Source organism: Seriola aureovittata, chromosome 15 (assembly GCF_021018895.1).
Source record: "Seriola aureovittata isolate HTS-2021-v1 ecotype China chromosome 15, ASM2101889v1, whole genome shotgun sequence".
Taxonomy (NCBI): Eukaryota; Metazoa; Chordata; class Actinopteri; order Carangiformes; family Carangidae; genus Seriola; species Seriola aureovittata.
Genome location: NC_079378.1, coordinates 6,344,356 through 6,361,118, shown reverse-complemented (window position 1 = coordinate 6,361,118; position 16,763 = coordinate 6,344,356). Strand labels below are relative to the sequence as shown.

Sequence of the window (16,763 nt, the reverse complement as noted above, 5' to 3'; positions counted from 1 at the left end):
AGGAAGTAACACAAAGTCTTCAGATAAATCTGCAGAAGCCTGAGGGGGGGGGGTTATTTTATTATCTTTACGTGGGAGTTTGATTAACATGTAAATGGATTCATGTTTGTGGCGTGAGGGAAGAGAAAAAGGTGATAATGTCTGCTTAGCTGTCAAGGTCTGAGACATTGCCACTATATCAAAGATGGAGCTCAGTATTCTAACCTTAAGAGTTATGTATACCTTTAAGAAAAAAAACAAAAAACTTTATGACATTTGTAAAAGTCACCTCAATCCAAAAGCTGCATGTGGGTCAGAATCTTCACTTGAAAGGTCACTCCTACTTTCATTCATCATTTCACGAGCTCCCACGAGGCTGGCGGAGTCTGGTCTTGTAGTTCTCCATCTCTCACTCACTCACTCTCACACACACACACACACACACACTATCCCAGTTTTAAAAGTTGAACACAAAAGTTTATTTTTGGTAAGACAAATTAGTTCCCTAATAATATTACCCATATGTCGCAGTCTCATTCAGCCACATTTATGTCAAACATTCCAAGCCTGGACACATGCTGTCTAGTATAGCTTTTGTTTTTTTAATATTACACAGGACTTTGCCCAAAATACTTTGTATTCATTTGCCGTTCTCAGATATTCTTACAGTACATTCTCATTATTAAAATGGTGCTGTTGTGACAAAAAAAAAAAAAAAGTGGATAAATACACCATTGATCATTTGGAAGCAAAACTTGTACAAAATATACATTAGGTGTAATCATGTAAAAAAAAAAAAGAACATTTGAACTGTGAAAAAGGTTGAAGCATAGTTGAAGCATTGCTGAAAAACATTTAGTTTCTAAGTTTAGGCATCCTATTGTGTTTCTTATAAACAGTTGATTGGGAATAAACGCCACATTACACAAGTGTGGACATTTTCGAGATCCAGATTTCCTACTCAAACTACACAGCGGCTTCATCATCACACAAATACAGCATGAATACAGCATTTAGTCTGATGTGACGCTGGTGGACAAATCATATGCAAAAACAACGCAATAATTTATACAATTGATGAAACCAAAGGATGGAATGAAAAAAAATATATTTATATAATCACCAATAGTGAGTTTACCACTTCAAATGTGCTGAGTATGACAGAAACAAATGGAAATGTACAGATGGAATAATTTTTTACTAAATATTGTTCTAACAGAAAATGGTCACAACTGTGGTCCATTAGGATTGGCCAGATGTGAGCTGTCCACATGAAAGGCTTTACGGGTGTGAAATTAAACATGGCCAAACGACTCCTATCTTATTGTGTCTTATTGTTTGATGTTATTCAGTGCAATTCACAAGTGTGTCATCGTCTGACTTGATTGAAGGTCTATTAAAAGTCAGAGTTCCTCCACTTATCGTTCATTCCTGAAGTGAAAAACTGTTGTAAAAAATACTTGAAGATTCTTTAGCATACCGACCTACTTCATGTTCAAAAAAAAAAAAAAAAAAGATTGAGAAAAAACAGGCAAAACCAAGAAAGTTGACTATTGACCATTCTTAGTTGTGGCTGTAAATGTTGAGGAGTTGAGGCCTAAAGTTCCATGACAGCAAAAGAGGCGACTCTTTGAAGAGGTAAAGAATGGACTGTGTGGCCTTGGATTCAGCGAGAGATACACACTGTGTTTTAACTGTAAGTCCTCATCACTCGTCTTCATCCTCGCTATCGGCCTCTTCTTGTTTCTTCTCGCTCTCCTTGGGCGTGACGGGGGGAGGGAGGTCCAGACGAGCCCACGACATAACCTCGGACTTCTTCATGGCTACCTCGATCTTGGCCGCCATCATGTTCACTATGCTTTTACTCACATCTATCACCTACAAGGAAAGAAAGAAACTGGTGGTAAAGAAAACATATGAAAAGCCTGAAAGCAAACAGGCCTTGGGTGTATTTTCAGAAAATGATCTTTTCTATCAACCTGAAATCCTACATCCAATCCTAAAAACTCAAATTGATCATCTTGATTCACCCAGTTTACTCCAATCAAATTGTGGGGTCACTTATGTGCACTCTCCAGCCCAGAGGAAATTAAGAATCAAAATGTGACGAGTAAAGCAGAAAAATCTGTGAAACAACAGATAAGCTTGTTTGCCGATCAGCATCGATACGCTGGTCTGGCAAAGAAGTGTGAATATGAGCAGCTTTAAGTGATGTTTAAACTAGTGTTGTATATTCAGGTGGTAATTCATTTTCTCAGTACAGTTGCTGCCATTTTGAATCCCCACTCGAAAGGTCATCTTGTGTAGCTCATATCAAATAATCATACCGTATCAAATAATAAAAGACATATATATTATTGTTTGTTATAGTGTAATGAGTGTATAAACATGTTATGTTGTAGTATCTCGAGTGCTGTACAAAAAGTATACATATGTATTAAAACCAGCATTTAGAAAAAAGGTAACAAGACTTTTCCATCAGGTTGAGAGTGATGCTGTACTTACTCCCCACAGACTGATTTTCTGCACAAATTCCTTCTCTCCCTCAAATATAACATGTATGTTGAGCTAAAGGAGAAAAGAGAAAAAAACATTAGTTTGAAAAAATCCAACAACAAATGAAGCAGTTTAGACATGCAGAGAAATCGTCTGACCGTGGTGCTGTTTGCATCCACGTAGCACAGCTCTGGGACGGCGTTCTTGGCGTAGATAGAGATGATGACTTGTGCCCCGGTCTGGTGCCAGTCAAACCGGCACGGAACCACTTTCTTACCCTGCAATGGAGATTATTTGATACACAAATGAAAAATTCAGCCATTCTTTTTTTTCTCCACCATGCAAGTGTTCACCAGACTCCACTAGATGGAGTTACAGCTGAGACCTCCTCTCTCACGCAGACCTTGCACACATAAAATGAAGACTTTGCTGTGAAGCGGGCACACCTACCTCATCTTTTTTCCTCCATAGATGTGTTCCCTTGGTGCAGCCCTCTTGAGAGAGGAAGGTGTTAAAGTCAGAGGTTTTCCTCTTACAGCAGCTCCAGTATTTCATCCTGGAGACGCAGGAAAGACATACACCCGCTGGATTTTTAGCAGTCAATAACATGTCACTCAGGAGGAGCAGTAAACAAGGTAAACAGGAAGACAAGCAGGAAAATACAAGTGTTGCTCTCCATGCTTCTCTTTTACAGAGAATATCTACTATTTCATGTCAGTACAGTGACACACAGAACGGAAAGTTAAGATGTTTTAAGCTTGAATTAAATAATAATACTCACCCTTCATGGAAGATAGGAAATCCAGAGTGGTATAAGCACACATCAGAATCGCTTGCAGGTCCTTCAAAACTCTGAAGACAACAACAAAGTGCAGTTCAAGACACTGAAGCAGATTGTCTTTGCTATCAAAAATACAATTAGGGCTAAACTGTGCATGTATACCAATTAGGCACTCCTCCGCTAATGAAAGTCACAGAGTTAATAGTCATAGGATTCCAAATTAGCTATATGAACTGACAAGTCTTAAATTATTTCTTCAGTACTGTCATCTCTGTGCAGATGAATGGTAGCAGGCAGAAGGATCTCCTCAAGTCTACTGCTTATTAAAGCCCAAAGCTTATTTTAGAATATCATTGAAATGATAGAGGGGGAATGCATGAGTAATGACTAATACCCTCTTTCTCTAATAAAGACCTCGGAGAGAAAATGTAAAAAGTACAACATTTAGACTCTACCGAGACCCCGGCTGATTAATCAACTAAAAGCAGGCAGCCCTTGAGAGAATATCACATGGCAATCAAATCAGTTAAAGTACAATTATGTAAATCATTATAGTTCCACTCCACGCTTCTACAAAACCCGTCAATGCAAATTTTTCTCACAATTTATGTGCGACTACTTAGGGTTTCTGCCTCCCCTCAAGATTAGATTGAGCAAAAAATAAAAAATAAAAAATAGGTCTGCATCTGTTTCAGAGCAAACATGGAGGAGCGAAAGGAGCTGTTTCTATTTCTCGTTAACCCGGAGCGGTGAGTTCTTTAGGGGCGTTCTAATCTTTTTGGATCAACATGATTTGTTTTTGTTTTCACATAATGATATCTATTCATATGCTAAATTTTTTTAAATGTGTGAAATGAATTTAACTTAGAAATCAAAACATTTAAGCTGCTGTAGCTAAAGCCGTACAGAAATATGGGTAAAGACAGAGATTTTTACACATTTCAACACGAGAATTTTTTCCAAAATGTTTTACGTGTGACACATTCACCTACTTTAGTGCACCCTCCATTTTTACAGGACGTCCCGATCTTGATCTCGTCGCTATCTTCCTCTGGAAAGACAGAGAGATAGAAGAACTGACACCAATACTTTGAAGAGCATCTAAAAAAAATGCACTCAGTTATGACGTGCTGTCTTGTCCCTGTCAGCTTTTACTCAAATGCCGTGATGTGAGTGACACAGGTGAGGACATGTTCCCCCGTCCATTAACTTTCGCTGTCAACATGACCTTCCGGACTACTATAACAGGAAGTTGAGGGTAATCTAGGATGCAGAGGACTAAGAAAAAAAAAAAAAAAAAAAAAAAAAACAGAAACATGGAGGAGAGGGGAAAGAAGTTCTCACCTTTCTTCTCTTCTGCGTTTTCAGACAGCTTCAGTTTCTCCAGAGCCTGCTTCAGAGACGCAGAAACTTTATGCTGCAATCTCACCATTGGCTCGTTAGCACTGCAACCGTAATAACAAACATATTCATTATGAAACAATAGCACTTTGTTAATTGAAAACTATTTGGAAGGGTATTGTGGTTTTTACTTTAAATAAGAAATACATTTTTGGCAATTTTACTTAAAAATGAGGTCTCTTATACAACGCCACCCAAAGACCAATACACTACTTCAAAGGAGTTTCACTATTCAGTAGTAATCGCTTCATCAATCAACGGTCTTCTTTCTTTTGAACTCTGGTGGGAAGAACCCTGGATAAAAGACCGGAGAACGTCTCTGACTATCCTGTGGATCCTCAGCGTGCGCTTGATGATTTCAGGCTGATTTAATACCTCTGATACTGTACTGAGCCCTTTATGCATTTGGTACTAAACCAGAATAATTCAGAACAGAATGTAGTCTTTGGTGCTAATACGGATATACAGTGTTAAATAAAGTCTGGTTCATGTATCCAGTGGAGAAAAGCTTGTTTTTCTTGGCCTGTTTATTTTTATTTCTTAAAATATAATTAAAAAAAAACTTTAAATTTGAAGTTTTGACATCATTTAATACCTTTTTATTGTAGTATAATCTTTGTATCTACAAAATCATTGCTGGTTTAATGTAGGGAAAACAAATAACAAGATCTCAGGGTTTTCCAATGGTATTGATTAAAATATAAAAATCTATGTTTAAAGCCAACTGTACAACCTGGGTCTGCGTATTGCCTCCTGAGGCTTTGGTGCGGAGATGATGTACTCGTTAAACTTTGGTTTCTGGTCATCTGCCTCCTTCTTTTCTCCCGATGATGTCACATCTGGTTTCACCGGCTCGGGGGGCTTCTCTTTGTTATGGGGACCTTTTGTGCAGCCCTGTGAGGAGAAAGCGACAGTGTTGGACTCAGCCCAATATGGCTGCAGCAAAGGTGGCAGTCTATGCTTTATGAACACAACAAAAAAAAGAAAAAAAAAGAAAAAGACAATGGAAACATAACCGTGGAGGATAAAAAAAAGTATGGATTAAAGCAGAGGCAACAAACTTACAGCAATGCTGAGGAAGTCTGAGAAGTCAGTTGTTCTTCTCTTGCAGCAGGACCATCCCTGGAGGAAGTTATAGAAACATTAAGGTTGACCAGGTTACAGGACAAGAAGACACAAACTGATTGTGCTATTTAAAGCATTTTACCTTCAATGCATCATGGAATACTGGGACTCCTGGATGATAGGTGCAGCCATCTGTGAAAAGAAAACAACTATGATTAAATCTATAGACGCGTTACAGGAAAAAAATGACATTAGTGGCTCAGTAAAGTGTTGAGCTGCTGGAACGGCTTCATTGATTCTACAAGTCTCCGAACTCTGCAGGAGGGATGAACACCATTCTTCCAAAAAGATAGTCCCTCATTTGGTGTTTTGATAGCGGTGGTGCAGAGCGCTGTTTAACGTGTCGCTCTAAATTCTTCCATGGCTGTTCAATTGGGTTGAGATCTGGTCACTGTGAAGGCCACAGCACACAATTCACATCATTTTCATCCTCATCAAACCATCCAGTGATCCCTCGTGCCCTGCTGATGGGGGCAGCCATCCTTTTTCTCCACTCATTTTTCAGGTTTTTCCCTTTAATATATCACCTGTCCGTAGTTTCACAAAGAATTAAAACTTTCATTTTTCAGGAGAAAGGGTTCACCCTAAATTGCTCAGGGTGGCAAAATGCCCATTTCTTTTAGAGACCGCTGAGTAAAGTTGTAGAGCAGTCGTTTCTGAACGTGGTGAGGCATTTTGTGAGTCAACGATTACAAGAAATCCATTGTCGTTTTCAGCTGTTTTGATGGGCACCAAGCCTTTCTTAGTGCTGTGTCTTTCTCCTCCTTTCATGTGTGGTACATCTCTCTCAAAGGACCGGGGTGAGCAGTGTGTGTGATGCTGCCTTCACATGTTCCCTGTCAAAGTGACGTGCTGCAGATTGAGGTGGATGAACAGAACTCCAAAGTGAGGTATGTAACATGAAGTAATTTTTAGAAGCTGGTTACAGCAGCATTTGATGGCTGTATGGGGTCAAGAGACAGAATTTATCACAATGTACTCAGGCAAGAAATGCTAAGACTTAGGAGTTAGGATGGCAATGAGCTGTCATGCTGAAATGACTGTATGTAAATTGTAACATACAAATATGTATATTTTCTCTCTTTGTTAACTAGAAAGTAGTTGTAGTATGTAATAAAGAGTAGGACAATCCTTTGTGTTCAGAACAGCTTCAGCAGCAACAGCAACTGAAGAAAAAGACACTGAAACATACTGATCAAAACTAACAACCAGAGCACAGATCTGGCAAAAAGATTTGAAACTTGTTTAAATAATGATAATTTTTCAATCTTTTTCAAAGTTACTTGGTATTAAACTTTCTTTTGATAAAAATAGACTATAATTTTCCTCTACCTTTTGCATAAAATTTATGAAATGATTTGCATTCGTCCTTGTGGAGTGCAGCAAAACAAAATACATACATAAATGATTAACTTGGGGCATTACACTCTCCTTTTATCCAAAGAAGAAATTGCTGTGGAAAAAACTGTCTTTCAAACTGAAGCACAAACACGAGCAATATACAAACCAAACAAAAAAGACTATTTGAAACAGGCGCAAGACAGTAATACAATTTTAAATTAATGGATTCATGATACACTTGAGATATAATAAGGAGTCAATTTGACAAATTATAATTTCAAATTTGCATTAAATGAAAAGTAGAGCATGATTTTTTAAACGTCCTTCTTTTGGGAAGTGTCCTAAAAGACAAATCACTGTGGACTGAAAAAGAAATCTGATTGGGTGACACCAGAGATCAAGCATCTTCCTTACAGTACAGCCTGAGCATCGGCCGTTCCGTGCCACCGCCTTAGATACACATCTTAGATAGAAAGGTAATGATAATAGACTCCACTGCTATGAAAAGAGGCATCCTATTAAAATGGAAATTAGACCTGATTCCTGTATTGAGTATCTAGCGGTATACAATGTTATATTACCTGAAGACAGAGGAGGACATTTCTAACAAATGGAAATAAAGGACTTGCTGAGCTTTTGTCGGAGGGGCTGAAGACAATGTTACTACCTTTAAAGTTAAATTATACTTAGATCATTGCCTTCAAATTAACAACAGTCCCAAGAACAAAATTTGTTTCCTGTACCTCAAGATCAAGAAGTGAACTATCTACACAACTTTGTGTGAGGGGTTTTCCTAGTGGTGGTGTAGGGGTACTGCACTTCTGGAAGTACACAGGTTTTACAACAACAGATGAACAAAGTAATACTTTCCTTTATGTTATCAGCTAAATGTGTGAGAAAATAATAATCATATATCTAGTATACCTCACATATAAAACTGATGGTGTATACTACACATCTGCATTTCTGGAGGACATGTTTGTTAAAGGAAAGAAAAGGCAGTGATGCTTATGATGATGAGCATTGTATAAATGGACTTAGTCTTGTGAGTCATCTTTTGTTACATCAAATCACGCCTGTGGCCATTGTCCTGGAGAACAATCTGCACTGTAAACATATTATTACATTAGCAATTTTGGCAGAGGTCCGGATTTCTAACAGAAGCCAACAGTTATTGGGGAGGCTGCTCTCATTTCCACAGATCCATGTTTTACTGCAGTGTGGGTTCAAAATATACTCTGGCTTTCATCAAGCGTAAACCCTTCTGGTAGTAAGGAAACAGATTAGGCCCATGAATGCTTCTTACCTCTTTCTACACCTTACTGGTTTCTCAGATTTTGTGCTCCTAGTTTTGCATCTCTGTAAACTGAAGGGCTGTTGTGCCATAAATATAAGGTTTACAGTCCTTATGAACATTGTGGTATATGGGAGGCCTTGGTGATTCTTAGCATTTGTATCCAGATGCCTGCTAATCTCATTTGTTGCACTGTTACCTTCACATTAACAGCTTTGCAGTATGTACGACTCATCCAACCCTGTCCTCATCTATGTCTCCAGGAACTTAAACTTCCTTGACAACTCATTTGAAAGTGGCGATTTACAGACAGCTCCAAAAGCTGTTGAAATATATGCTATTTGTGTGAATATTTCAAGCACTTAACCAGTCCAGTGAACTAACGTGGTGGGTTCACTTTTGCTTGATGTATTGAACACAGCGTTAAAAGCCGAACCTCACTGCTGGCTGCTAACTCTGATGAACTGTTCTTCTTCTGTTTTATGAGTAACTGAATGAAGCGATTTCACCGTTTTAGCACTAGTAACATTTGTGGCCACATGGCTGTGGTTCTGGGATGACATTGAGACATGTGCGGTAGATGCTCTACGTCTAATAAAACGGTAGAATGACTTGTTTCTAAAACTTTAAACCGCTTACAGTGTGCTCTGTGCGGGACAATTGTTCTCTAAAGTCTAACATTACTGGGCTAATCACAGGAGCTTAACATGTTAACGGCATCGTGATGAGCAGCAGGCCCATGTGCTATTAGCCACCTGACTTATCAGCTACAGCAGTATTAATGAATGAAGTTTCCTCCGTGTAGGGTCCAGCCAGCTAACACCAGGTTAGCTACATGGGCCCAACAGGCCTGCTCGCTAGAGAAATTTCCAGATGATCAGAGGTTAGCTTGCTAACAGGCTGGTACAAGGTACAGCGAGAGTTAACTAAGGTACTACTTACCGTCCGGGTTATTTTCTGGATCAAATCGCTGTCCACATCCTTTATTATAACACAAAACAGACATGGTGGTGGAGGAAACAAGTTCAACTTGTGGCCAGATTTGTAACTAACCGCTAAGGAGCTTGTTTGTGAGAGATTCCGAGCCGCTGCCGCTGCCGCTGCCTGAGCTGCTGTACAGTTACACTGGTCGCACTTCCGGATGTTGTCGGTTACACTCGGCAAAGATCGGAGCTAGCCCGAGCCCAACCCGCCACCTCCATCCTGAGCGCTCCGTGGGTCCCACACAAGCGACTACTGAAGCTGGCCGCTTCTAAACTTGCGTTAAGCTACATGTTCTTCATACCACATCTATCTCGGACTTTAACGCTGCAGCAAACGAACACCTGACTGTTTGACGACAGTTTTGTGTCAACTAATGCAGATGAAGCCGGAATGCCCCACCGCACTCGGGGGTTACAGTGGTCAGGTGCACGAAACTGGGGCAATAGCTATTTAGTTTTACGAGGAGGACTGCAGCCGAGTAGAGAACTGCCTGTCGGGAATTGTGCGCGTGAATTTTTTTCCAGTTCGCGCATCACCACCGACTTTTGCGCCACTGTTTTTCCTTTCTTTTCTTTTTCTAATAAAACACTGTCGCAGAGAGAATGGGAAAGGATTTACTTTCACTGATCACCGCTGTTTCTTCTAAAGGTAGGACACGCTGCGATGTGTCAGCCAAGTCTCCATACATTATAGTTAATTAAGCTGCAGACTTAAGCTACAGACTGTATCTTAATAAACTCGTGGATTTTGCAGGGAGATGAGACGAGCTCCACTGGTTCTGCGTCAACATGGGAGACAATAAATGTACCTCAATATCTCCCGGGACAGTGTCTCTCTGAAAGCCTCTCGGGTGCTGCTATTAATCTATACCATAATTCATACATAAAATAAAAAATGGGCTCTATTTTTATCACCAGTTATTTTCATTTTTATTATTTCACTGTATTTTTAAGTTGTATCATGATCAGGAAAAGGCTGCTTTAAGGGGATGCACACAACATTCAGTATCGCTTATACTAGTCCATACAGTATTTATAACCATTTGTGGTAGTTATTAAATGGGTTTAAACTTTTTCTGTGCATTTGAATTAACCTGATGATAACTTTTTGAACGAGGCTGGCTGTGCAACTGATTTCTAAAAAGTGTAATATCTGTGTTTGTCAAATCATGGTGTCTTTTGTCCTCCTAGTTGCATTTTCTCTTGTGAAAATACCACAACCCTGGTAATGTCCTGCTAAAGAATAAGCCCTTGTCTCTTTTAGGCAGTATTTCTCATAGTAACAGTGATTGCTCCTGATCGCTGTTATTTTACATGGTGACATGATATGTTTCACAGAGGCTGTGTAAGAGCACTGTTCTTTTTGATGTGGTTTGTTTAAAGACATGTCAGGCTTTGCCTCTGAGCCTTTTGGGAGCAATATTCAGTTTTTGAATGCAAACAGTTTGAGCTCAACATTGAATATGCTATCATATCCCCATGGTGATCAGCAGTGCCCCTGAAATGTCTGTAACTTTTGCCTCACAGTTCTCTGTTAGATTTTGTGTGTGCAGAGTACATGTCTCTAGCAGCACACCAACTGAATCCAGATCTGTTCTTCTTTGTTATTCTCTCCAAATATAGGGTGACTGGGTGATGGAATAGTGATGAAGGCTAATCGGTGGGGAAAAATGCTTCCTCTACCCGGCCTCTCTTTTCTTTTCCATTTTATTTGCGTCTTCTTCCTCCTCCTCCTCCTCCATTTCCCCTCAACCCGTGCCCAGTTTCTGCCAGAACCTAGGTCAGGACAAGGCCTGCTGCTCTTCACCCAGCCTGCATATAATGCTTCCATCTTTGAGAACTCTGCAACAAGAACCTATACCAGAAGTGAGGTCAAAATGGGCATCATTCTTGCTCCACCTCGGTCTTTAGACATAAAATATTCCTTTTCGTCTGGAGACAACGAGGGAATCTTCCAGGCTGAGGAGTTTGTAATGGGAGATTTTTGTTTCCTCCGTATACGCACTAACGGAGGCAGTGGTGCCATATTGAATCGGGAAGTGCAGGACAATTACACACTGACAGTCAAGGCATCTGCCCCGGGAGGCCTAGAAGCCTTAGCCACTGTTTATATCAAGGTCTTGGATACCAATGATCTCCGACCTCTCTTCTCCCCAACCTCTTATTCATTCATTGTCCCTGAGAGTGCCCCTCTGGGCACCAGCATTGGACGCGTAACAGCCACAGACGCTGACGTGGGCTCCAATGGGGAGTTCTACTACTTCTTCAGCAACAAAGTTGAACTCTTTGCTGTTCATCCGACCAGTGGGGTCATCACCCTGACAGGTCAGCCCAGGATGGACAAACGAAAACGTTTTGAGCTGGAGGTGCAGGTGGTCGACCGAGGGATGAAACTCTACGGGAACAGTGGTATTAGCAGCACTGCTAGGCTGGTCCTAACTGTGGAGCGGGTTAATGAATTTGCTCCTGTTCTCAGTACAGTTGCTGTCATTCCATCATGGACGGACAAGGACCCAGTCTATGCTATCGTGACTGTGGAGGACAAAGACGAGGGGGTATCTGGGGATATTGAGTGGGTTTCCATCATTGAGGGTGACCCCTTGGAACAGTTTGTGGTTGATCGATCGCCCGTCGGGAATGAGTACAGGGTTAAAGCGTCAGAATTTGTCGACTGGGATACATTCCCCTATGGCTGCAACCTAACTCTCCAGGCTAAAGACAGGGGTATACCTCCTAAGTTTTCCAATACCCAGGTTGTTCAGTTGTCATTTACAAAGCCAGACCCAGTGTTGGCAATTTTTGAGAAAGATGTTTATGTAGTCAAGCTGAGTGAAATAGCTCCCCCAGGCACTATTGTAGAGGTGGTGAAAATCTCCCAGGCTTCTCTGAGCGTCAATTACAGCTTCAGCAGCCTCTCAGATCCAATATACTTCGATATAAACCCTTCGACAGGAGTTATCACGACCACAAGGCAGCTGACAAGGATATCACAGGATTTCATGGAGATGGAGGTTGTTGATATTATCAGTCAGCAGCAAGCAAGGGTCCAAATCACCATAGAGGATGCTAATGACAATTCTCCAGTGTTCAACAGGCCGTTCTATGAGATTTTAATCAACGAGAGCTTACCTATAGGCACCGTCGTTCTTGTGGTGTCTGCTGTGGATTATGATAAAGGAGAGAATGGGTATGTAACCCACACAATTGGTGGTGAGCAGTCTCTTCCATTTACCATCGACCAAGATTCAGGTGAGGTGAGGATCACGACAGACCTGGACTTTGAGTCATCAGATGATATCTATACTTTTGCAGTGCGGGCATCTGACTGGGGTTCACCCTACAGAAGGGAAAGTGAGGTTAATGTCACCGTTCGTCTGATAAATATCAATGACAACCAACCTCTTTTTGAGAGGGTTTCTTGCAGGGGTATGATAAGCCGTGATTACCCTGTCCGCCAGACTATTGTCACCTTGTCTGCTGTGGACATGGATGAGCTAGGAATGGTGACGTATAAGATAGTGTCTGGGAACGAGTTAGACTATTTTAATGTAAATCCAGACTCTGGGGCTTTGTCACTGAAAAGGTCGTTAGCAGCGGATAATTTAAAAAACGGTATATTCAACCTTAAAGTGGTTGCAACAGATGGAGAATTGTTCTCTGATCCCACATTTGTGAATGTATCTGTGGTTAGGGGTAGAGTGCCACACAGGGGGTTCAACTGCAGAGAGACCAGGGTAGCCCAGCTGTTGGCGGAGAAAATGCTCTCAAAGGCGTCCGCCATGGCTAGACCAAGACCAGATGAGAGATATACAGACCTTTTCTCTATGAACAAACAGGCCCCACAGTTTGAAGCCTTGCCTACTAGTATTTTAGTGAGGGAAGACCTCATTGCTGGTGCTAGTGTATTTCAGGTGCGAGCACGAGATGGTGACACTGGCTTCAATGGCCGTGTCCTCTTTTCCATATCTGATGGTAACAAAGAAAACTGCTTCAATATCAACATGGAGACAGGGTTCATAACTGTATTGCAGCCACTTGACCGTGAGCGAGTGGATCGTTACTTCCTTAATATCACCATCTATGATCAGGGTGTCCCTCAGATGTCCAGCTGGAGACTGCTCACTGTGATCGTCGAGGATGCAAATGACAATGACCCAGAGTTTTATCAGGACAGCTTCTCTGCTCTTGTTTCAGAAAACTCGGCCGTTGGTATGGAAGTTGTTTCTATCACGGCATTTGACAGAGACATGGGTCAAAATGGACAGCTCTCCTACGTAATGCTGACCAGTGTCCCTCAGTTTGGTATAGACAGTGAAACTGGTAGTGTGTTTGTTGCGAGCTCCTTGGACAGAGAGACAATTCCAGTGTTCACATTGAAGGTTGAAGTGAGAGACAAGGCCGAAAGAGGCACTCGAAGGTCGTCAGTGACTACTCTTAGCATAATACTGGAGGATGTTAATGATTGCGCCCCAGCTTTCATCCCTAGCAGCTATAGTGCTCGAGTACTAGAGGACCTCCCACCAGGGGCTGTGATTACCTGGGTGCAGGCTCTGGACCCAGACGTTGGTCCCGGTGGACAGGTCCGATACTCCTTGATTAATGACTTCAATGGCACTTTTGAGGTAGGTGATGTCACCATTTGTATTCTCCTTACTGTTACATATGCTGATTCTTTTTTAATTGGCAATTTATAATGCGTGGTTTTGTAATGCTTTGTACAGATCAACGCTGTGAGTGGGGTGTTGAGGATTAGAAAGGAACTGGACTTTGAGAAACAACAGTTTTTCAACCTGACAGTACTTGCTGAGGACCGGGGCGTACCTAGCCTCAGAAGTGAGACGTTTGTGGAGGTGGAGGTGGGTAAGACACATACACACACACACTCATGGGTGTAGATTTTGTTTAAACATTGTGTGTGTGTGTGTGTGTGTGTGTGTGTGTGTGTGGGGGGGGGGGGTGGTATAATGCAGGAGGGCTCTCAAAAAGCGCAAATAATGCTGGATTAGCTTGTCTGCTGCTATCTAATCGAGTTAGCAAGCTTTTAAGGTCAGGCAACATAACCTTAAGATTGGTTAGCAAACACTTTTAAAAGTAAACTAAAAGTAAAAATACATGACCTAGAGGCTCAAAGGTTTGTTGGCTTCCGAGAAAAATGTCCTAATATCGGACCTCCTCCTCCTCCTCCTCCTCCTCTTCCCTTGTGACTCCTCCATGGTTATCAACCTGCCTGAATTCGCACGGTGCCAGAAAAGAGGAGATGCTGTACTGCTGCTGACTGAGAAAACAACACCGTGTTTGTGTGTATGCCTGTGGGTGTGTGTGTGTGTGGGGGTGTGTGGTGGGGATAATTACATTTGCCACAAAAGATTCAAAAGATTCAGTGGTTGTATGAGCTCTTAATTCATATTCATATTTTGGGAGTAAAAACAGAACCAGCGCTGAAGAAAAAAGACCTGTCAGAGGCATTGTTGCGTCAGTGATTAAGGTTATAGCAGTCTACGCCTTTACACACACACAACACACACAAACAAACTTTGCATCAGAATAAATTCTAATGATCAGTTTCATCAGTAAGGAATTAGCATTGACAGTTTTGTTATTAATGCTCCCCACATTTTTATTCTCAGGGTAGACAGCCTGGGTAACAGCATTTGGATCATGGTGCACTAAAACTTCCCAGTCCAACCCACAGCAATGAAATAAAATGACTGTTAAAGGAAAGGTTGCCTGACAATTCAGTTCAATTCAATTCAATTCAGTTCCATAATGCAGTTAAAGGCAATATCGGTATATTGATTTAATGACATTCTGTTCACAGTCATGCTGTATACTACACATATGTATATCTTCACTCAGTTTTCAATTAAAATTAAAGTGAACCTTTAAATTTCTTCAGGTGGTGGATGTCAATGAGAATTTGTATGCACCCTACTTCCCGGACTTTGCTGTGAGAGGCTCAGTGAAGGAGAACTCTCGTGCAGGCACAAGTGTCCTGACAGTCAGCGCTAAGGATGACGACAAGGGACGAGATGGTGTATTGAGGTACTCTGTCAGAGGAGGCAGCGGACTCGGCACTTTCACCATTGACGAAGACACAGGTGTGACACAAGATCGATTTTGAAGCCTATTTATGTAAAGTGAAAATCCAATAATGTAAAGTGCCATGCTTGGAATATAAACATCTAAATCTATTGCTAATCATTGCGTTTTATTGGAAATCTTATAATTTCTTTGCTATTAGCGATGATCACGTGTAGTAGTTGTTGCTCAACTCTCAGTTTTTTTTTTTAATTTGTGCTTCTGTCACAATGTAGATTTGCATTGCAAGTGATAGAAAGAGAGACAAAGCATCACCAGTTGCATTCTTTTTGATGTGATTTTGTATGTGTGCATTGGAGAGAGAGAGAAGTGAGTGCGAGGTACAGTCAGAGTCAGTGTGTTGATGGGGCCTCACGTGGGAGCTGTGTACTGGGAGATCATTACTGTAATGAGGGCAGCATGGCAGCAATGTTGGCTGGGCCTCAGGCCGCTCAGTACGACTGATCCAGTGCTGTGTGGATAACATTGATCAAGGCTCTCCTGCACAGCAGCCCCATCCTTTCCAAGTGTAGTGAAATCACTGTGACTTATTTAAGGAGACCTGATCCAAAAAAAGCATGTAGTTGTCTCCAACTGTCCTGCAGTGTCTAACCGCAGCTGAAAACATGTTGATCCAAAAAGGAAGCAGTGACTCACTCAGCCAGGGAGAAAATGAATCAAAATAGGACAGTTCATATTAGTTCCTATTGGCTCATATACAGAATAAAAAGTCAACTACATATGGTATGCATACACACACACACACACACACACACACACACACACACACACACATATATATATATATATATATATATATATATATATATATATATATGCAATAATATGTTCCAGCTGGATAATACCTTGGCATTTGCTGTATTTCCATCAGAGAAATAGGACTTTTGTGAGCAAAGAGATATTGGCTTGAATCTGAGACCTTCCCATTGACAGCTCTGCAAATACGAATGTAGAAAAGTGTGTATATCTGAAATTTCCATGGGAACTGAAGTAGGTGTGACTGGTGTGGCTGAGAACTCTTGCTTTCCCATCAAGGCTTGTTGAAGTCTCCGTCTCTATCCATGGTGCTGAAGCTGTTAAACCTAATCTTTCGCTGTCTCTGTCTCTCTCCGTGGTGCTGAAACATTCAAACTTTGAGCTCCAAAATCAGTCCCCCACTAAGTCATTCTCTATTCCCTGCATAGTACTGTAGGGTACAAGGGTACACCATAGTGAATAGTGAATAGTATCGCTGTATAAACAAGCAAAGCTGAGAACTCTGTGG

General features: G+C 41.2%; 2 protein-coding genes across 2 annotated transcripts in view; one reads left to right on the top strand and one right to left on the bottom strand.

Annotated features, from left to right (window-relative positions):
• Positions 1-560: 560 nt before the first annotated feature.
• chordc1b (cysteine and histidine-rich domain (CHORD) containing 1b) lies at positions 561-9,550 on the bottom strand. The gene is made up of 11 exons (XM_056398177.1): positions 9,360-9,550; positions 5,865-5,914; positions 5,723-5,779; positions 5,391-5,551; positions 4,601-4,701; positions 4,249-4,307; positions 3,257-3,327; positions 2,926-3,031; positions 2,634-2,753; positions 2,485-2,547; positions 561-1,857 (listed from the first exon to the last, which is right to left on the bottom strand). Exons 1-11 carry the CDS (start codon positions 9,421-9,423, stop codon positions 1,687-1,689), a joined length of 1,023 nt encoding a protein of 340 aa, XP_056254152.1. The 5' UTR covers positions 9,424-9,550; the 3' UTR covers positions 561-1,686.
• A 149-nt stretch (positions 9,551-9,699) lies between these two features.
• Positions 9,700-16,763, top strand: part of LOC130182915 (protocadherin Fat 3) — a 70,238-nt gene continuing 63,174 nt past the window's right edge. Inside the window, exons 1-4 of the mRNA XM_056398123.1 lie at positions 9,700-10,049; positions 11,024-14,022; positions 14,122-14,256; positions 15,297-15,498. Coding sequence (XP_056254098.1) covers positions 11,047-14,022; positions 14,122-14,256; positions 15,297-15,498 — 3,313 coding nt within the window. The 5' untranslated portion in view covers positions 9,700-10,049; positions 11,024-11,046. The remainder of the gene's footprint in view (positions 10,050-11,023; positions 14,023-14,121; positions 14,257-15,296; positions 15,499-16,763) is intronic.